The 22,567-nt window shown below is 39.8% G+C and overlaps 1 protein-coding gene across 1 annotated transcript in view; it reads left to right on the plus strand.

The window, feature by feature from the left end:
• Window positions 1-22,567, plus strand: part of si:ch211-127i16.2 (probable flavin-containing monoamine oxidase A) — a 212,643-nt gene that overhangs the window by 99,955 nt on the left and 90,121 nt on the right. Inside the window, exon 9 of the mRNA XM_055154170.1 lies at window positions 7,080-7,180. Coding sequence (XP_055010145.1) covers window positions 7,080-7,180 — 101 coding nt within the window. The remainder of the gene's footprint in view (window positions 1-7,079; window positions 7,181-22,567) is intronic.

Below are 22,567 nucleotides of genomic sequence, written 5' to 3' on the forward strand. Positions count from 1 at the left end.
GACAATCCAGCGGTCCCAGACAGCACCCTCCCTACACGCCACAACTGAACAAAGCCCAGAGTCACCGTGAACCATCCAACTGTTGTGTTTCGTTTAAAGTCCAGTGCGGTTTATTTGTTAAAAAAGTTCGAAAATAGACAGTGCGTTTTATAATCCAGAGCGCCTGATAGCCCGGAAAATATGGTACTTACTTACTTCAAAAAGTAGTACAGAACCTGCGTAACATTAAAATATAGGCACTGCTCCTTCTGAAGCTCTGTTAGACTCTAATCTAATCTTTATTTTAACATAATCTAACCATAGGGCTGATTTACCTTGAGTCAAAAGTACAATTACTCTGACAGAAATAGAAAAAAGAAAAGTTGTTGTAAGTTTTGTGATGCGTCTCTCTGCTCTGTGTTGTCATGCCTGATAAAGCCACAGTGTCTGGACTTGTTAGACGTGAGTGTGGCTGTCACATTTAAAGGCGAGGAATTTCTTGGAACTCGACTTGATGGAGACAGCATAACATTTGAAAATGTCATGACTACCCCTGGGAATTCTATCGTGTTTTTGGACGGCTGTGAGGAGTCCAAGCAAAAGAAAAGAAGAGAGCACTGTTGCATTATGAATCTGCTTATTTGGGATACAATTTTTGAGTTTCCTAATCTGTTGTTGTTTGTTGAAGTCTTGCAACCATCCAACCCTAGCACAATAAAACACAGACGTTCCCCAGACATATTTGGGAAGTAGAGATATATTGTGTAAGAAACTCTTGAAGTCAAAATACTGTATGTCTATTGTGTACTTTCTGCATTTAATTATCAAGCCTTTTATTTAGGGATGCCCCGATCCAGGTTTTTCAGTTCCGATACCGATATTGATACTATGGCACAGAGGTGGGGACGTACAAGTTGTGATTTTGACTCGAGTCAGACTTGAGGCACTATTTTTAGAATTTGAGACTTGACTTGATAAAATGGACCAAGACTTTGGACTTGACTTGCTTGGACTTGAAGGTCACTGACTTGGGACTTGACTCGGACCTGAGCCCTGTGACTTGAGAAGACTTGATGCTTCTCCTGAAAAATTATGTTTTTAGAAAATACTTTTACAGTTGATAAATGCAGTGCTGAATTTTACAGGAACAAACTGGAACATGTCCCTCCCACTTCTCTGTTTGTCACTTTGGATGGAACTGAAGTACTCTGATGTGATATCCTTAAATGTACTACAGTAATATACAGTACAATACAGTAAAATGGAGGGAACTACGAAGAATATGATCCTTCCATTTCAGTGCAGACTACATGACAAAAGTAACTGTTATTAAGCACTTTTAAATCTGAGTTCTTTCTATTCTGACCGTAATGATTCACACTAAGATCTTGTCAAGACATTTAAAAATTAAAAAAATATATTTCTACAACTCTTATATAAATACTCATATATAAATACACCAGGACTTTTTAAGTACAATTTAGTTTAAAAGTCATATAAATTGCAACAGTCTACACCAGGGGTCTCCAACCTTTTTCCTCTGGTGAGCTACTTTTACAAAACGAAATTGAGTATATATGACAAGCCTTATCTGAGGTACAGTTAGATTCCTATAAATCAGGGGTGCTCACACTTTTTCAGCCTGCGAGCTACTTACAAAATGACCAAGTCAAAATGATCTACCTAATACAAAGCCAAGCAAACTGCACTGAAACACTCTGCCCCTTTTTTGGACCCTCAACCACAGTTTGAGAACCCCTTCTTTAAGAGAACTTCCTCTGGCACTTTACACAAAACTGTGGAAAAAAATGAAGGAAGTAGGTAAGATTTTTAAACCTGTTTTTTAAAGTTCCAAACTGAAGTTGCATTCTTTTCTGGTTTTGCAGTGATATTTACCAGCCTCTGCACGTTTACCAAACCAAACGCACATCGTGACAAACACAGATGCATTTGTGCACTTTTGTTAGTCAAACTTCAGCCAAATGTGGCAGTAGGTCTGTTCTGTAGATCTGCTCTATGCTGTAGACCTGCTTTGTGCCAACACTGTAACACAAATTTAGACGAGAGCGTGAAAAGGCGAGGGGCGGCGTGCTGACGTGAGGCAGATGGACAGGTAGGATGTTTAGGAAGTTGAACCTGCCCTGTGATGCACGCTGGTACACGAGGGCACACGCTGTCGCAGACGAGCCGTGCATAGGGAGCGTGTGTGTTTGTGATGTGCCGTAGAGTCTCCGCGGGTTTCAAATGAGCGCACAGGCTGCACTGAGACGCAAGTTTATTGCCAACAGCAGCGGCCGTAATGAAATATGATCACACTTGTTGAGTGTCAGACCTTGAGTGAGGGACAAGACCGAGTCCAAACGTGATCGAGTCTGAGACGAGTACTAAGACACGGCGATCTACCCACACGACCTTGGCAATCGACTGGTAGATCGGGATTGACTTATTACGCACCCCTGCTATAAAACATCAACCATTATCCATTTATACGTGCACAGAGTTAGGCTTTAAAATTGTACATGTACAATGGTAAAAGGCATTTAATTAATCAAATTGTATTTATTCAGCACAATAAGTCTAATTCAGAAATCCCTTGGCGAGCTACTTGTAAGGGGGTGGAGAGCTACTGGTAGTTCCCGAGCTACAGGTTGGAGACACCTGATCTGAGCTATATTTGGTACTTTGGATTAAAGGCTTGAAATCAATCAAACTCAGTCAAACTTTATTTATTGACAGAGCACTTTTCATACAAAAAATGCAACACAAAGCACAAAATGACTTGACGCTCAAAGCAGACGACTTGGACTTGACTGGGACTTACGGACCAGTGACTCGAGACTCGACTTGGACTTGCCTGTATTTGACTTGGGATTTGACTCGGACTTGAGGTCAAAGATTTGAAACTTACTTGAGACTTGCAAAACAAAGACTTGGTCCCACCTCTGCTGTGACATTAAGTACCAATATCTGATATTACAGGCGCATCGTGTAACTTTTCTGGTGGCGGGTTCGTCAGATGCTTTTCTCCATGGAGATGTTATTGCTTTATGGAATATTGAAATGCTTCACAGTATGGCATTAAATCTTTCTATCTTCTTGGAGAAACCAGCCCAAGTTACAGGTCAGATCTGTGGAGAGGCGACCCCGCTCACAGTCAGAATGCCTGTTTTTCGAGGTATTTTAGAGCTATAAAACCACTTTTAATTGAATATATGTAAAGTAGAGCTGTTTAATGTCATACTGTGGAACATTTCAGGCAGAGCAATGACATCTCCATAGAAACAAGCAGGTGACAGACCCCAACCGAATAGTGTCCTGGGTTTATAGGTCAATCAGAATACTGACTGCACCGATTATCATGGAACTGATACTCGATACTGCAAATTATCTGGTGATCGGCATCGATATTCAGTACCAATATCATATAAGCGTATCCCTAGTTTTATTGTCAGATAACCAGGAATTGCATTGTTAGCATGGTAATTGTTGTTAGCTTTAGAATCTTCACAAAACCGGTCTCAAAAGTTGTGAAAAGCACTTTTAAACTCATTGCTGTGAATAATTAGGATGCTCTGAACGCATAAGGTAAGTGGGGAATAAGTTTGGACCGCTGCAAACTGCTTAAAAAGAATTAGTTTTGTTTTTCATGTTTTTAAGACAGTCATAATCTGGTACAGTGACTTTTAATAATTATTTGGACTTAGAAGACCAAAGAAGATTAACAAAAAACAAAAACTTTTTCAAATTGCAGATATGTTTTTGTAAATGAACTCTTTGATTTCCTTAACACCCTCCTTCTACATGTTATTTTTATATTTATGTTTTCTGCCAATTTGTTTTCACCTTGTAACTAGTATGACTCTTAATTTCATGTAACTTTACTGGTGGGAGGCATGTTACTTTGTATTAAATGTGTCATGATGTGGCCACAGACTGTATATATAAGTGGACATAGCAAACCTGATAACCGCGGTGTTCCAAATGGAAAGTGTTCATATGTGAGCTTCCGACTTCATTGATTTTGATTCTGGCTCCAATTGACTTTACATCGGAAAGTTATCACCCTCCCTCTGTCACTACTGGAGTAAGCCTCATCATTTTGGTCTTAATTTTTTATTAACCCACTCTACATGATCCTGGTGTTTTTATTTGGCTATTTTGTCCATAAATAAATTAGCTCCATTTGATTGGAACCGAACGCTATGGGTGTAGATTAGGGTTGGGCGGTATCCAAGTTATGACACCATTAAACCTTCTCAGCTTTTCACTTTGGTATATGGTATTACTAGAGATGGGCATTCGATGAAATTTTCTTAATTGATCGTTGGGAGAATTAACGATCGATTATCGATTAATCATTAATGTTTTTATATTCAAATGATCATCATTATTATTACTATCTGCACTACTAATCTGCATAAATAAATTCAACTTTACGACATATAAACCATGACGACTCTAGAGCCACATCAATCCGTTTGACATTATAATGTGTTTAATTCAGTTTTGCGCAACTCTCACAGAAACTAAACTTAAAACTGCTAATTTGCATAAACTAAGCAAAGATAAAAATACAGCTCTTGTGCGCTGATGCGACACGACTCAGTGGAATACAGGTTAGTGTGACCATATTTGCTTTTGTCAAAACCAGGACACTGTACGGGGGGAGGGAGGTGGGGATTCATCATCGACATTGAGCGACTCTCACCTGGCAAAGCTTTTTCCCACTGGACACTGAAACATATGTGCTGCTTTGTACAATGTGCACATGGACTCACACTGTCCCGACCAGAACAGAAAGTGTGGAATTTCTTGTACAAGTCTTTGTTAAATACGCATTTGTGCTTCGGTACGTTGCAGACTGACCCACTGTTTGTGTTTGCTCGCTCCTTCTGAGTGCAGAGAGCTACATGTACAGACCCCTGTTTGGTCACGCTACACGCACAGCAACCTACATTCGCTTTGTCGATTAAAATTAACGTAATCGATGAAATTCTTAATGATCAATTATCGATTAATTGACTAATTATGCCCATAGGTATTAACAAAATGTTTCAGTACGACTTTGGTAAGCTACGAAGCCGCACTGCTATATGGTCTGTGCGTATGACCTGCAGATTTATAATCTCTGAAAAGTTTCACATGAACCATCTTCAACACGATAGAAGCACAGAACAGCCAAAATGCTGCCAAATTGGGACCAACTCATTTGCTGTCGAACTTGCCATTTTGTCTTGGTCTCCCTTATGAACGTCATGTGACAACAGAACGAAATTAATCAAATATCATCTCCCCACACTGTTAAAAGAAACATTATAGACACTACTATTTCTATCGTGAAAGCTTTAAACTGAAAATACAAGCACACATTAATTTGTGCTGAGAAAACAAATTTAGGTATCAATAAATTATAGTATTATATTAGGTCCTCATGTGCTGCAGTTTTTTTTTTTAAATGACGGTAATGAAACTGATACCGTTGGATACTGTAATACCATATTACCGCCCAACCCTAGTGTAGAGGCTAATTTGCTTTGTGCAATCAGTCACTACTGGTTGAAGGTGTACAGAAGTTTTAAGGGTGTGTTCCAACGTACCAAAAGAGTCCGCGATTAGTAGTTAAAATTTATTTATTTGGCTCACCTTTGCCACAAGAAAACAGAGGAACATCTATAGACACGGTCGGAAATTATACACCTCTGCACTTTCCAACACCCGGTGCCAATTTCCTGCCTTCTTTATATTTTGAGTTTCCACTACAAACATCGGTTCCACGGTGTCCCATAGGGGCTGGATGTGCACAAATGAAAGGTAGTGAAAATTGCTTCTACAATGGCCGATGTCACACTCTCTTAGCCCACTTCTTTATACAGTCTATGGTCTGGCATTAAATTCAACTATATTGTTTTATTGGTCACAAACACTTTGAACAGCATGAATTCTAACTGAGAACAGGGTCACCTCTTCACACGTAGAGCTTTTAACTCGTTGCACCGCTTACTTGTCAACATGGAGACAAAAACACCATACTGTGGAACATTCCAAGCACAGTAATACCGTATTTTCCGGGCTATTAGATGCGCTCTTAAGTCTCTAACCCCATCAAAAAACGACCGCACGTCCCACAATCCGGAGCGCCCTATACACGAATCCACTCGGGTGTCCCAGTACGACTTCAGTAAACTACAAAGCCGCACCACCCGCAGCGCACGCAAACACGCACGGAGCAGACAGCGACCGCACAGCGAAAAACACCCGCAGCCACACTCATCACTCCACGCCGACGAGGAACGGAACGGAGGAATGAACCGAAAAAACGAGTGCAATGTGCCACATTTAGCCACAACTGAACAACTGAGTCACTGCGAACATGCCAACAATCCAGCAGCACCCTCCCTACACGCCACAACTGAACAAAGCCCAGAGTCACCGTGAATGCGCCAAACAAAGTCCCGCTGACACATCTAACTGTTGTGTTTCTTGTAATTTGCCTTATAGTCCGGTGTGGTTTATATGTGAAAAAAGTTTGAAAATAGATAGATAGAATAAATTATAATCCAGAGCGCCCTATAGTGTGAAAAATACGGTAATCACAAACTGCTCATATTCCACTGCCCAGACACCTACAGCTTTCGAAAAGGTTAGATTTTGTGGTCATTTGTGTTGTATTTTCAGATCATAAACTTTTTCGCAGCTGAAAATCCTTCAGTCCCTCTTAAAAATAACATCCGTCGTGATTGTTTTCTTCGGCTCAGCTCATTATTACCTTAGCATACACAACTCCAGGTATGTTTTTGAGGAGGTAACAACATTTGAAAATAGTTTAAAGCTCACAAGATTGAACAAAGCCGAGAGTCACCGTGAACATGCCAAACAAAGTCCCACTGACCCATCTAAATCCGGTGCAGTTTATTTGTGAAAAAAGTTCGAAAAGAGACCATTTAATGACAGTGCGTTTTATAATCCAGAGCGCCTAATAGTGCGGAAAATACAGTAATATCGGGGACAAACGGTTGCATACTCTTCACCAGAAAGATTACATACTGCACCTTTAATATACATGAAACACTGCTTTGACGTCTTTGTTTTTTTTTCTCCAGCTCAGATCCAGTACGAGCCCCCACTCCCGAGCCAGAGAGCCTTCCTCACCCAGAGCATGCCCGTGGGTCACTTGATTAAGTTCATCATCACCTACCCCACGGTGAGTAACAGACTAATCCATCATAAAGCACGTGCTACAGTCTTTCTGCTACAGTGAACACCGGTATTGAACATGAATGAAGTTGTGTTACAGCTCCAGTGATCTCTTACGACATATTTTTGTAATTGTATTGGGCTTCATTCACTTGTGGCTTTTCCCATGATTGTGACATCACAGGTAGAAATCTAGGGTAAGTCCATAATTTTGAATTTATTTGAATATATTTGTTTGGAGAATAAGCCCCTTGAGATGTGTCGCCACCTCGTTTTCAAGGGGGTCCTAGTTACAACAATAAAAGACAGATACACTAGGGCAGACAATACAATAAGATACATACTTTCAAATAAACATCAGAACAACAAAATCAACACAACCACACACACACTTGACTGTTAGACACATAATAAATCAAATTTGAACAAAAACTAAGACAGAGTTCAAAGATAACCACAAAATACAACAAGATGAACAAAAAAATTCAATAAAATGATCAAAAACAATGACGTGTTCTGTAAATATTGAACCAGAGCATTTTTAAATAAAGGGACAGAAGATAATGTGCAAATCGTTGAGGGAAGATTGTTCCAATCAGAAGGAGCTTTATATTTAAATGAGTGTTTTCCTATTTGATTTTTGACTCTTGGGACAACAAAAAATATCTGATCTGCATGACGTAAACTGTAAGAGGATCTGAATGGAATTCTGTTTGAGATGTTCAGGATAACTGAGATGATTGCATTTAAAGATAAATAATAGGCTACATTCAGACTGCAGGGCTTAATGCTCAATTCCGTTTTTTTTGTGAAATCCGATGTTTTTGCGAGGTCGTTCACATTTCCAATTAAATGCGACTTGTATGTGATCTCCAGTGTGAACAGTAAACGGCCCGAAAGTGTCCAGTGCACGTGCACTGGAGGACACGATGACGTCAACCGCAGCGAGTGTGCTCTGTGTTTACGGAAGTTGTCCAAACATGGACGCGAGCATTGAGCACCTGGAGATTTTGAAGTTCCTCTCGTACCGGAGCCAGAACATGAACAACTTACTTGTTTTAAGGAGGAGATTGAGAAGGAGAAGGACGAGGTTTTTGGTCGTGGTGTTTTGTGGGGCAGCGGCAGCAACGTCCGTTGAAAGAAACGTGTGGATGCGGAGACGTATCCAAGAGTGGTGAGTGGTGATGTGCTTTGCTTCAGTGACACGGAGCTCATTAACAATTTTCGCCTACTTCAGCACAGAATAGTGATGTTTGTGGCTTGTTGATAACGTGTAGGTCAGACGAATGCGCTTTGACCGTTCAGACTGAAGTCACATGTCAAAAGATCAGATATGTATCGGTTTCAGGAGCACATATCCAAGTGGCCTGGGTTGCATTTGAAAAAATTGGATCTGTGTGGTTCAGACTGTCATTAAAAGATCAGATACAGGTCACATAGGGGCCAAAAAATCGGATTTGGGTCACTTCAGGCTGCAGTCTGAACGTAGCCATAACCAGTGAAGTAGACGTCGGAAGGACAGAGTGAGCAGGACAGTTGGTGATACATCGTACAGTGGTGAGTTCTGACGGGACAGTGGAGAATGAATATGCATAGACTGTTATAGATAATATTGAGTGGTACTTGGTAGTACTGGTAGTTGTAGTATTTTGATAAATGATATCACAGTAACCTAAAATGGGAAGAATTAGTTGTGAGATAATTTTTTTCCTGACAGAAAAGCTAAAACAATTGATAAACTGATGAAGTAATTTTAAGCAGTATGAAATTTAGTTTGTAATAGTTTGTATATGGGCGGGAGGTTAAGCCATAAACCAAGATACTTAAATTCATCAACTGCTATAATTGGTAATGAATCAGTAAATGTCAGATTTACATCATTAACAGAAAAAGAACAGATTTGTTTCTGAAAAAGCATGAAGTGTAATTTAAATCATAAATCATCGGCAGATTCATTTTGAGCATTTCTGAGGGAAAATTGTTTCATTCGAACTGCAAGCTTACATTTGCATTCTAGCAGTTGTTTTTGCAAAATGGTAATTCCCTTTGCTGTTACGTTTAGATGAAGAGATGTCTGACTTTTGTTCAGTTCAGTTTATTTCATTACAAAATGATCAACATCGTCAAAACAATAACATTTTTTTCTGTACAGTAGTTACTGAACTAAACTGATCCAAGTTTATAAAGTTGGATAAAGTTATCTCACCTCTGTCACCGATGTAACAGACACATCGTCAGAACAAGAATGTCGAGGCAGAAAAACTTTCGCAGGATGGGGGAGAGTTCTTTGTTTATTTGTGTGGTAACAACAGCAGCTCCCGAGAGAGAGATACAGAGACAAAGAGAGAAAGAGAGAGAGGCAGAAAGACAGAAAAAAGCTGTGTGTGAGAGTGTGTGTGTGAAAGTGAGAGAAAGAAAGAACGAAAAAAGAAAGAGTGTAACCAAAACAGTAAAAAGCATCATTATGCACATGTGCGCACTGACACTTCTTTCTGCTCCATTTCATTCATACAACATTTTGGAGTTTTCTGTAGTTCATTTCAAACCCAAACATGACGTACAGGCTTTCCTCCAATCAGGAACTTTCAAACTGGGCTTGTGAAGTGGAAGCAAAATAAATGAACATTCTTGAGAAATTTGGTGCATTTTCTTGAAGGTTACTTAATTAATCAAACGTTCTATATCTGCAGAGGTGGGCACTTGCAAGTCACGACCTGGCCTCGAGTCAGATTTGAATCTGCCTCCTGGTCTCTGCAGATGTTATTGCATTGGAAAGAATGTTCCTCAGTATGGCATTAAAGAGGGGGTATTAAACAAACTAGACTTTTTGGTGCTTATATAATTTTATATCGTTGTTTTCTCATCAAAAACATGCCTGAGAGGTTAGTTGTCATCCATGCATCCATGTCATCTAAAGCATGATACAAAATAATACACTACAACTTCACAAACCTTATACAATGCGTAGTTTCTTAGTGGAATGCAAGCCCATTGTAGTGTGATATGGCTACCAGGGGACTGAAAATTATTAAACATATTAATTCAGTGACTAAAAGCTGAATGCAATTTTTTTTTTAATATCGATATTTGTTCAAATGAGTATCTAGTAGAGTTGGGAGGTATTCAAATTTTGATACCGTTAAACCTCAGGATTTTAACGGGGTATATGGTATTACTGTATTACCAAAATATTTTAGTATGACTTTAGTAAGCTATGAAGCCGCACCACTGAACCAACCCAAAACATGCTGCAGGTCTCCATAAACAGTTGATAGTCAAGGTCAGTTAAAAAAATACAATCAATTCAATCATTGTGTCCTTAGGCAAGACACTTCACCCACATTGCCTAGTATGAAAGTGGTGTGTGCGTGAGTGATGGTGGTGGTCGGAGGGACCGATGGCGCCGAGTAGCATGGCAGCAGCGCTTCTGTCAGTGTGCCCCAGGGCAGCTGTGGCTACAATAGTAGCTTACCATCACCAGGTATAGAGTGAATGAATGAATGCTGAATAATTGCTCTGTAAAGCCTCTTTGGGGACAGAAATGTCTGTGAAAAGCGCTATATAAATAAAGACTTACTTACACTGTGCGGTCTATGTGTATGACCTGCAGATTTATAATCTCTGAAAGGTTTCACATGAACCATCTCCAGCACGATGAACACACAGCACAGACTCACCGTCAGCAGCACATCCTCTGTCACAGAAAGAACACTCATATTCCACTGAGTCGTGTCCTTTAGTCCGACAGAAGCTGAACCGCATCAGAGCACAAGGAAAGAACTGTTTTTATCAGTGCTTTATAGTTATGACAATGGAATGAAACTAATCAAATGTCCTCTCCCCACGCAGTTAAAAGAAACATTATAGATGCTATTAGTTTTAAATTGTGATAGCATTAAATTGAAAATACAACCACACGTTCATTTGAGCTGAGCAAACAAATTTAGGTATCAATAAATTATAATATTATACTAGGTCCTTATGCGCTGCAGATTTTTTAAATGACGGTAATGAAACTGATTCCATTGCTACATTTTGATACCACTGGATACTGTGATACCGAATTATTGCCCAACCCTAGTATCTAGTTTCGATACTAGAAAATGATTTTCGATACTTTTGACAACCTATTGCAATGTACACTATGTTAGCCTAATAAATCCTTTCATTAGGGACTTGCTGAATTCTTTAAATTTCACAATCACGTTTTATACATACTTTCACTGGTGGAATAAACAAAGTAAAGAAGTAAAGTACTGTACTTAAGTATACATTTTATGTACCTATGCTTTACTTTTTTTTTAAACTGGGTACTTCACTACATCTGAGAGCAGGTATCTGTGCTTTCTACTCTACTACATTATTTTTGAACAAGATTGAAAAGTAAAATACATGAGTATTTATTTGAACTGGTATCTGTACTTTTAGTTAAGTAACACAATTGAGTACTTCTTCCATCACTGGATACTTTTCACTTCTGTGTTCTTTTCACCCCGTAAGAAATTCAGGGAAAATTAAATCACAAGATGACTCACCATTAGGAGTGAAGACCTCTCGAAAATGTCTGCTCCTCCATTTACACACGTTATACACACATTTTACACACATTATAGGCAGTTCCTTTTACTGCGTGCATTGCAAGTAATACAAAGTGTACTGCACACTCATTCAGCCTGAGTGATTAAAGCAATGATTTGAAATACATTATTGATCGAGTGTCCTTTTAGTGAAACACAGGGACACTTTGGAATACTCAGTCGTACTCTGGAGAAGATGAGGGGTATGTGGGCTGTAGAAAATGTATGTCGAAAATGTTCTGTGTTTATTCATTTAAAGGTGCACTGAGCAACTTTTCAGATGGAGAGTCCGTCATCTGCTTGAGAAAAACTTCAACATCAACATGGAATTAAGCTGGTGGCAGATCCTTTAACTCTTTCCCCCATGAAGACGACATTTGACGACCCCCCCTGAACCCTTAATGACGACTTTTGACACCTCCGCGTATCACTAAAGACGAGATTTGACGACCTTTAGAAATGGCTCGGTTTTTCACATTTAAACAGAGACTGTGATAGGTGGGGGCCACTACAACCCACACTAGACTGACCAATAGGATTCAAGGATATGTTTTCGCCGATTTTTTCCGAAGTTAATCGAAATAGTGACGATGGTAGCTTCCGGAAAAAAACACAACACGAAACACGTGCAATGGAAAGATGGCGGCGCTGCGGTGCACAGTTTTAGAAATAATGAGGAGTGGACGTATTTTTATGGATAAGTTTAGAGAAAGTGACTTTTATAGATTTCAAAGTGATGATGTTGAAGTTGATTATAAAGTGGAAAACAGCGATAGCGACGGACTTTCGGGGAGAAGGTGAGATGCCGCTGATGCGTCTGTGTGGAGTCCTGCGATATCCCAACAAACTATCTGAGCTTTATACTCGATTATGAACCAAAATTGCCCTGAAATCTGGATGTTGCCCAGGCCAGTCCTTTAAAATATTTCAGTCTTTTTTTTTCCAAGATGCGATGTTATAACAGAAAAAACGCTTATGCGGAGCTCTGCGCACGAGAAAATAGCCAAGATGACAAATACTGGACACACACTGACGGGGAAAGAGTTTTATTATTATATTATTATATTATAATAAGCTAAATTAGTTGAATAAGCTAAATGAGTTGAATAAATAAAATAAGTTGAATAAGCTAATGAGTTGAATAAGTTAAATGGAAAAAAAATTATTGGGTGCACACAGGTGAACAACAGGTAAAAACAGGTGTACACTTGGCTATACTGTATCTGGTGATATGAAATCTGTTTAAATACTTTATTTTTTCATGGATATAGTACTCAGAACATGCAGATATCAGATGCTGAATGTAGTTTTTTGTTTTCGAGTTTGCACCTGACCAGGTAAACTCTCATTTTCAGTGAGCTGTTATACACCTATAAATGAGTTGAATCACATTTAAACATCCATAAATGAAGAGTTCAGAGTCTAAGGTTTCCAGAGATACAAATATGTCTGTGTTACAATTAAGTTCATGAGTGTAAAAATCATTTATAATCACTCGTGGAAGTCTGTTTTCTTTTATGCAATTATGCTCTATGGGCAGCCCTAGTAACATATGTATGGGTTGTTCCTACACAAAAGTTACACAGTGTGCTTTTAACTTTAAAGGTCAACAATGGAACTGGTTCATTTCAAACAGTTCGCAGTCGTCCAGAGTTATTCCTCACTTACTTTATGCATTGTAAGCGTCATAATTATTCACCACGATTTTGCTCAACTTTCAGAGACAAGGGTGAATTTTTGCCATCACGATAATGCTATCAAATCTCAGAATGCTAACAGCACACTTCCTGGTTTCTTATACTTTCATGCACAGAGAACTCCAAACAACTAAATTCTAATAGTCCTAATAGTCCCAAATCTTTCAGATCACTCATGTCCTACTCTACATGCAGGTCAAAGAAATAATTGGAAAAAGGAGGCTACAAGATCCACATCTAATAATTTTGCATTAGCACTAAAACTAAGTTATAAATGCTAAAATAACAGGGTGACCAGATGCTCTACTTACTTGGGACAGTCCCAGTTTTGAGGCCTTTGTCCCCTGTCCCAGCAGATTTATACAAAAGCAGTGATTTGTCCCGGTTTTACACAAGAAAAGTTGTAGATGTCCTTATTTTTGATCAATTCGAAACCTGTGTAAAGAGAATATTGTCATTTGTTTTGCTGAGATACAGGAAAATGTGCTTGAAAATTACCATATATATATATTTTTTAATGCACAAAATGGACAATGTTACACACTCTTTTCACAGTTTTATTTATACCCACCAATTTTATGTATACCAGCCATCCCAACTTGCGTGTTTCCAGTTTTGAATTTTGAACCCCCCCATGGATCTATAGTAAGAAATGGACATTACCTCTCTGTCCCAGCGCGAGACCAACTAGTGGCGGCTCCAGGTACTGGATTTTTTGGGTAATTCAAACTGCCGGCTGACAGGGCATCGACAACTAGCCTGATTCATCAGCCGGTTTCACTTTGTACAAACCGTCTGACCTTGCAGTGTTAGAATTCGTTCGCTCGACGGTAGGCGGGTACTTTTTATCATTTAACCAATCACTGCTATTTGGTAGTCAAGTATGTAATGCACCGCTAACGGGGCTAACTGGTATATTAAGCTTTTCCCAAATCCTGTAGGAAGAAGGACAATAACGTCTTTCCCCTTGATGAAGTTCACCAAATATTCTCTTTGTTCGGGCTTTAAATCCTCGATCTCGGGAATCGTTGACAACACAGAATGTATGGCTCTTCGCTGATTGGCTGGTGCCCGAACTTGCGTTTTCGGGGGTTTGCGAACCGTCTTGTGTATTCTGATTCCTGACCTAGTCGCTGGAGAGAAATGAAATTGAGCAGAGGCATTAAGTGGCGCCAGCCTGGCTAATTTCAACAACTTTCACAAAGGTCGAATTTTGTAGGGATTCTTTTCCATTTTCACAACATAAACTTTTATTTATTTTTTTTATCCTCAAAGCGCCTAAACGTTACCTTAGCCTAGCCCCGCTCTGAGCCCGCGCCAGCAGTTATTGCTCTGATCGTCGTCACACAGGTGGGAGGAGCTAGCTCATATTGAGGAAGTAATGTAGAAGAAAAAAAAAATTTGGTCCATGCACCAATGAGCACAGGCCATTGAAAACAGTACAGCACCATCTTGGGTTCACTTTTCAGATTTTCTTATAGTTCTCTAGGTCAGCTTAGTTCAGCTGTGTGTATTAATTTAGCATTAACACAAACATTTTGCAGCTATAATTGGTAGTAAAAACGAGTAGCATACATATGTCCACACTTTTCGTCGACATAGATAAGCCACATCTCATTTATACTGATTATTTCATTTTCAGACATGCTAGCAGCTGTGTTACTTACAGGTTATTAGCTCAAGCTCTGTTAGGTTTTGTTTTCACTTTAATGTAGTGAACCAAAACAAATTAACATGTGCTCAGTGGAGAGACTGTGGCTCTAGTAGTTCTGCTGATCTAAAATGAGCAAGTACCTAAACAGATATTCTAATGTAATATTTTCCTTCCTGTTTCTTACCCCGTGCAGTTGAACGCCTCAGCTACTCTGTGCGCAATGTAAATCGGACTGTGCAGTTGCATGTAGCGGGAATCCAAGTATGTATGAACTTCTCCAGATGTGTCACTGGGATCTCTGACATTCTAATCATGACACCTCTATTTGAACTTTCTGTTTAAAACGGACTAGGCCAGTTATCTGATTTTCCTGATGTGCATGTAAACATAGTGAATTTATGATGAGATGCAGACAGCACTCAGTTGTTTTTCTTTGACCACAGAGGTGCTTTAACCTTAAATATTATGACAGAGCTGTTAAAAGGATCCACGCTATGTTCTGATCTAGGTTTTTATATTGTTTCCTCGTCACAAATATACCTGGAGTTGTCAGATGAAGAGAAGAAGTCGAATACTTCACCGTCTCTACGAGTGTTGAACTTGAAATTTTAACAGAATGAATCCCTTACTGAAAAATGTAAAAGTGGGCAAGGTACAGACCCGAGGCAGACTGACTGAATATATTAAAAGTGCTTTATTACGTGGAGGGACGCCAGCGTGTTTCAACCAGCAAGGTGGTCTACGTCAGCTTATGCCATGACAAAGATGTTCTTCGTCAGGGCATGTTAAGATACCTGGAGATGTGTTTTGCTTCATTCACACAAGTTTAACACAAACCCCACAGAGTTCTTCTCTCAAACAGAAAGCGCATTGTTCCATCTTGTAATCATGTGGTAATACAAGGAAGTGCTCCACATAAACTCCACACACCTTCACTAGAATCATTTGGATTATAGGCGACTTTCATTGTTGACAAAAGCGCGCGTTGCATGCTGGGAATTATTTTGGTCGGCGGCAAGAAACACTAATTCAATATGACGGAGCGAGAAAGCACATAAAGGGTATTGATCCCGGTTATTTATCCACTGTAACGGCAGAGGACCGAAGACGATTTGACCAGAAATTGGTCATAAGCATCGATGGACCCCAAATCACCCTTTTCAACCCCTACAAAAGGTGGATCAAACCAAATTTCTGGTCAGAATCGCCAACTACCTGGACAATTTATTCACTTCGGCGATATCCACAATGACTTGGTGGAAACTCCTGGGCCATTCACAGCAGAAAAGATGAAAACCTCCTAGAGTCTCGATGTGTTGTTGAACGTGTTGGAGTCCACGGTTTGCTAGGATCTTCTACGTTTGCTCTGCGAATGTTTGAAAACCATTTAATTCGCCGTTAGCGGTTCTTTTCACTCGAAATATGAAAAAGACATTTTCCTTCTTCCGTGCTTCTATTTGTGCATCCGATAATGCAGCAGGAATTTACCATTATTGGGGATAAATACGCGAGGTTACGCACTGTGTTTGACGGCTGTCGTGTTTCTTGCCTCCGACCAAAATATTTCCCAGCATGCAACGCGAGCTTTTAATAACAATGACGTCAGCTGAAACTCGCCTATTTGAACTCGGGAATCAGTCATCTCTGCTGAACTAAAGGTAAAATGTTGCTGTTAACTTGAAACCTACCACTTCATGACATCACAGGGTGGAACAAAGTATATCGAGCTTTGGAGATGTAGACAGAATAATCAAAGGTTACTAAAACATGTGTGAATAAAACAAAACACAACTCCAGGTATACTTTCATGCATTATATCCTTGCTCATGACAGACTGATTTCAATTTGGAACAGCACATGTTAAAGTAGTTGGGAAAAGGTGCTGTAAGAATGTTTTTCACACTATTTGTGAGGAAATGAAACTTCCATAATGAAATGATTAATAGCTTTAATGCCATATACTGTATTTTTCAGACTATAAGGCGCACTGGATTATAAGGTGCAGTATCAGTAATGTTGAATTCTCTCGTCTATTTTCTTATATAAGGTGCACCGGATTATAATGCGCATTAAGCGGACGACACTTGAGGCTGATCCCTTAGCCCAGGCATCCACGATCCATTGGCAGATTATGGCGTAACTCGCCCGGCGTGGCTTCACTGTCTTGGTGAATTTGTATTATGAATGTGAATGTATGTGGATAAGTTAAGTTTTTTTTCATTTCCTACGACAACTCAAATATACATTGCGTAATAATGTGTTTAATGCAGCTTTGTGCACATTTGTTTACATTTTACAGAAACAGAACTTAAAACCGCATGGCTCATTTGCATAAACTGTAATCTCCGAAAAAACTGCTTGCTCCTTGTGCGCTGATGCGGTCAGTGTCTGTCGGACTAAAAAACACAACTAACTCCATGAGGCTCCGGACTACTGTAGCCATAATGCTCCGACAATCCATCAAGCGGTGTGGCTTTGTAGTTTACCAAAGTCGTAGTAAAACATTTTGACAGATTTTTGAGCACCATGTACCACATAAAATCGGTTCGAGGTCAGCAAGCACAACCAGAATTAATACATAAGGTGCATCGGACTGTCAATTTTTGAGAAAATTAAAGGATTTAAATTGCGTCTTATAGTCAAAAAAATACGGTAGCGGAATATTCCATACTCTTACCAACCCAGAGCATTGCAATCCGTTTATAATAACACAAAGGGCTACAACAACATTTAACTAGTTTTACACTCCCTGCTACATGCTGACCAGGGATGAGCCAGAGATACAAGAATTGGCTACCCCTGATCTGAACCCACAATCCTCCTGTTAAGAGATTATGTCCGCGTTAACCACTCTGCCACTGCGCATCCTGTAATTCGATTTGCACAACTTATTTAACACCAGCAGAGCTCTGTCCCAGCAGTGCATCTCCAGCTACAGTAGGTGTTGCCAGAGCAGATGGTAGCCAGCATATGCGAGGCCTAAGCTGGGTGCAGGCAGAGTTTAGTGGACCAGTAGCTTCCACTGGACCTGCCCGTGCCTGTTCAGCAGATCGGATGTGTGGTGAGGAGACAGAGGCCCTGAGGGGGACGCTTCAGGCTCCTCTCTCCACATCTGCTGCACCACTCACCTGGAACTGTACCGTATTGTCACTGGTGGCATTTTTGGCAGACAAAACCTGTGATGTGAAATGTAGTATTACCTTGGTTATTTTTAAAGGGTGTATTGCTCAACTTTTCTTGTGGAGGGTCCCTAACCTGCTTGTCTTTGTGGAGATGTTACTGCTTGTCTAGAAGGTTCCATCTAGATATTAAGCCTATCTATTAGGGGTGTAATGATATTGGCGATATCACGATATTGTCGTAGTAAAATTGCCACGATATTGTCATGGTCTCATCACGGTGTTAAACTGTGTGTCTTTAGGCAAAAATAAGAATTTTCAGTCCGCTCCTGTGGCACACAGCACAGTAAAGTACATGGACCATAATCCTTTGCGGCTGCGTCGTCGGCCAGTGCACCCATTGTGGACGCACCAGCCGCTTTTAAGTCTGAGGTCTAGAAGCATTTTGGGTTTGTCGTGACACGAAATGAGAAAGGAGAAAAGATGATGGACAAATAACAGACAATATGCAAACACTGCCAATGCACCATGCGTGAAATACTGGCAACATAAGTCACTTGATAAACCAACACACCGAAAATTTAAAAGAATGTGATCAAAAAATCGAGTAGAAGCATTTACAACAGCGCTGCCTCACAACAACACTCAGGAAATAATGAAATACATCGCAGGATATAAAGCGAGTGATTAGTATCCATTTTCCACAGTGGACGGCGTTGGGTTTAAAAGGTTTGGGGCTAAACTGGAGCTGAAATATAAAATGCCATCACATTAACTTTTTTTGTTTTTATTTCCTACGAGGAGGACTCAAATATTCATTGAGTAATAATGTGTTTAATGCAGCTTTGCACACATTTGTTTACGTTTTACAGAAACAAAACTTAAAGCCACATGGCTCATTTGCATAAACTCTGAAAAAAACAGCTCGCTGCTTGTGCGCTGATGCTTTTCAGCTTCTGTCGGACTCCGCGAGGCTCCTGACTACAGTTTTATTACAATTGTTTAGTTGTTGCTTGAATTTTGCACTTCAACTTCAAAGGCTTTTCAAGGTGCTCAAAATGTCATTGATATAAAAATGATAATAAAAGTTCTACCAAATGACTGGTCAAAGCATTTTATAATGTCACTCTTGTCATTATATATAATAATGTTATATCATGAGCCCTCACACCATATCGTAAGCTTTCCCACGATATTGTAATAATTATCGTACCGTGACGATATCGTATCATGAGGCTTGGATATCATTACACCCTTACTGTTTATCGCAAGGGAGACAACTATCAACAAGAACTACAGAAATAGGTGGAAATTAGCTTTTTTTTTTTTGCTATAATCTATCATATTTACACTGTAATTACAGATGCTCTTTAATATGCACTGTCCCTATCAAATAAATTAATAGAATACAGCAGAAAAAGCGACTAATCAATTCGTTAAATCCATTGAAAACAATTTCAGTAATCGATTTGTTGCGATTGATTGATTAACTTGTTTCATCTTTATTTGATCTTTTTAGAGGTTTGCTGGTTCACCTCTATGGAAAGTTCACTGTTAATGCAGGAATATCCAAGATGACATTTCACAACTGTTTCCATAGTTCATAGATATGGACTGGATGCACAGATTTGCCCATAGCTACCTAAAAATACCTGCACTAGCCCTCCTGCATGTTCAGCAGAATTCATGCATTGCTCTCCTTGTATTGGCTCTGCTCACGGCGTCTGGGGGGACTGCAGCATGTTCAGTTTAGATCCAGAGCCAGAGGGGGGGCTCTGGGCAGCTCTCCTCCACATCTGCTGCTTCACTCACCTGTAACTGCACTGCACTTCCACTAACCCAATCATATTCGTCTCATCTGCACTTAAAAACGGTGTGGACACAGTGTAATGGCTTCGTCGGGACCCCCGGGAGCAGACGGAGAGCAGGGGAAGTGGTTTGGATAACGGCAAGTGGTTGTTTGAGGAGGAGACCAGGACAGAGGACAGGTGTCAGGCCCTGGGGTGAACACGACCAAGAATTTAAGACTGGGTAAAGAATGTTTGGCAGTCACTCTTTCTTACCTCTAGGGGGTGATGTCATTTGAGGTGGTGGTAAGCACTTGATTTTTAGCCTGTCTGTATTCAACTACATAGCCGTGTACATATCTTGTTTTAGGTTGACGGGAGAAGCAGGAATTACCATGACCACACATCCAGACATGTTACCTCCATACAAACTTGGAACATGTGTCTCTCAAATGCAGAAGACTTTTCCTCTCGAAAAATTCTCAGTTTGGAATCAACAAAATATAGACTGTATGTATGATAATGGTAATTCTAATTTCCTCCATCAACCACAAAAAAAAAGCACGTACTTGGCTATGTACTACTGTTCGGAATCTATCTGAAAATAGCAACAAAAAACAAGGATCCCAAGTTTGCATACACAAGTTACCCATGAGTGACTAGCCTGGTCATTCCTAAAGCAGCAGCAGTTTTTGGCCGCTTCTCATTTCAGTTCTCTGCTGCAAGTGACTGGAGCCACCACCACTTTAAAACGTAGTTTAGTTTTTAGCTCCGTCTATTTTACAGGATCACTCCACATGCCTTTAACACTTTTATATCTTTAATCTGCAAATGATTCACTGCCTTATGCTATAATTCACTATCTTGTGTTTCGATTCACTGTCTTGTGTTACGATTCACTGGCTTGTGTTACTATTCGGTGTTTCATTCACGATTCACTGTCTCATGTTAGAATTCACTGTCTTGTGTTACGATTCACTGTCTCCTGTTTCGATTCACTGTCTCCTGTTTCGATTCACTGTCTCATGTGATGACTCACTGTTTCATTCATGATTCACTGTCGTATTGCGATTCACTGCCTCGTGTTTTGATTCACTGTCTTGTGTTTCGACTCACAGTCTTGTGTTTCGATTCACAGTCTTGTGTTACGATTCACTGTCTTGTTTCAATTTACTGTCTTGTGTGACGATTCACTGTCTCCTGTTTCGATTCACTGTCTTGTGTTTCGATTCATTGTCTCCTGTTTCGATTCACTGTCTCATGTTTCGATTCATTGTCTTGTGTTTCGATTCACTGTCTCGTGTTTCGATTCATTGTCTCCTGTTTCGATTCACAGTCTTGTGTGACGATTCACTGTCTCATGTTTCGATTCATTGTCTTGTGTTTCGATTCACTGTCTCGTGTTTCGATTCATTGTCTCCTGTTTCGATTCACAGTCTTGTGTGACGATTCACTGTCTCATGTTTCGATTCATTGTCTCCTGTTTCGATTCACTGTCTCATGTTTCGATTCACTGTCTCATGTTTCGATTCATTGTCTTGTGTTTCGATTCACTGTCTCGTGTTTCGATTCACTGTCTCCTGTTTCGATTCACTGTCTTGTGTTTCGATTCATTGTCTCCTGTTTCGATTCACAGTCTTGTGTGACGATTCACTGTCTCATGTTTCGATTCATTGTCTTGTGTTTCGATTCACTGTCTCGTGTTTCGATTCATTGTCTCCTGTTTCGATTCACAGTCTTGTGTGACGATTCACAGTCTTGTGTGATGATTCACTGTCTCATGTTTCGATTCATTGTCTCGTGTTACGATTCACTGTCTCATGTGATGATTCACTGTCTCATGTTACGATTTTCTATCTCATGTTACGATTCACTCATGATACTTCTCACATAATGACTGAGGTGAGTGTTTGTGAATGTTTTCTTCTTGACCTGTTTTATGCTGCCTCTTGGCCAGTCCGCCATTGCGAATGAGAAGTTGTTCTCAATTGACTTACCTGGTAAAATACTGAATAAATAAAATCAAGGAGACAGGATACGGCTTCAGACCCACTCTAAGTCTAAGTGTGGTCCTAAAGAGTCCTAGAGTTGTAAAGAGAGGCAGGAGACTCTGGATGTTAGGAATTCCATCAGTCTGGGACCTGGTGACTTGAATACTCAACAGAGAGCGTTTGTATTTACTATTCAAGCCTGACTATGCTTCCACACGAGGAGGTTTAAACAGAAGCTAAGAAGGTCAGAAGAGATAAAATGAGAATGCGGGAACATATGGCTCCTGTGACACGAGAGAACTGACAATGTTAAAGACGGACAAATTCTGTAACAGTTGGACGACACCAATCATACCCAAGCCACTTTATTTCTATGGCACATTTTATAAACAACGGCTGTTTCCAAAGTGCTGCATGGAGTGAAATAAAATCAGCAATTTGATTCAATAAAAACATAATAAAAACAACAGAGAGAGAAAATAGAGGTAACCACATAGAAATTTCAACAACGATAGAAATGGGTTGTCATATTGTGCTTTTGTCTTCTGTATAGTTAAACTCTTTGACAC

The sequence above is a fragment of the Boleophthalmus pectinirostris genome, unplaced genomic scaffold (assembly GCF_026225935.1).
Source record: "Boleophthalmus pectinirostris isolate CB_2022bp ecotype Guang Dong unplaced genomic scaffold, ASM2622593v1 HiC_scaffold_18, whole genome shotgun sequence".
Taxonomy (NCBI): Eukaryota; Metazoa; Chordata; class Actinopteri; order Gobiiformes; family Gobiidae; genus Boleophthalmus; species Boleophthalmus pectinirostris.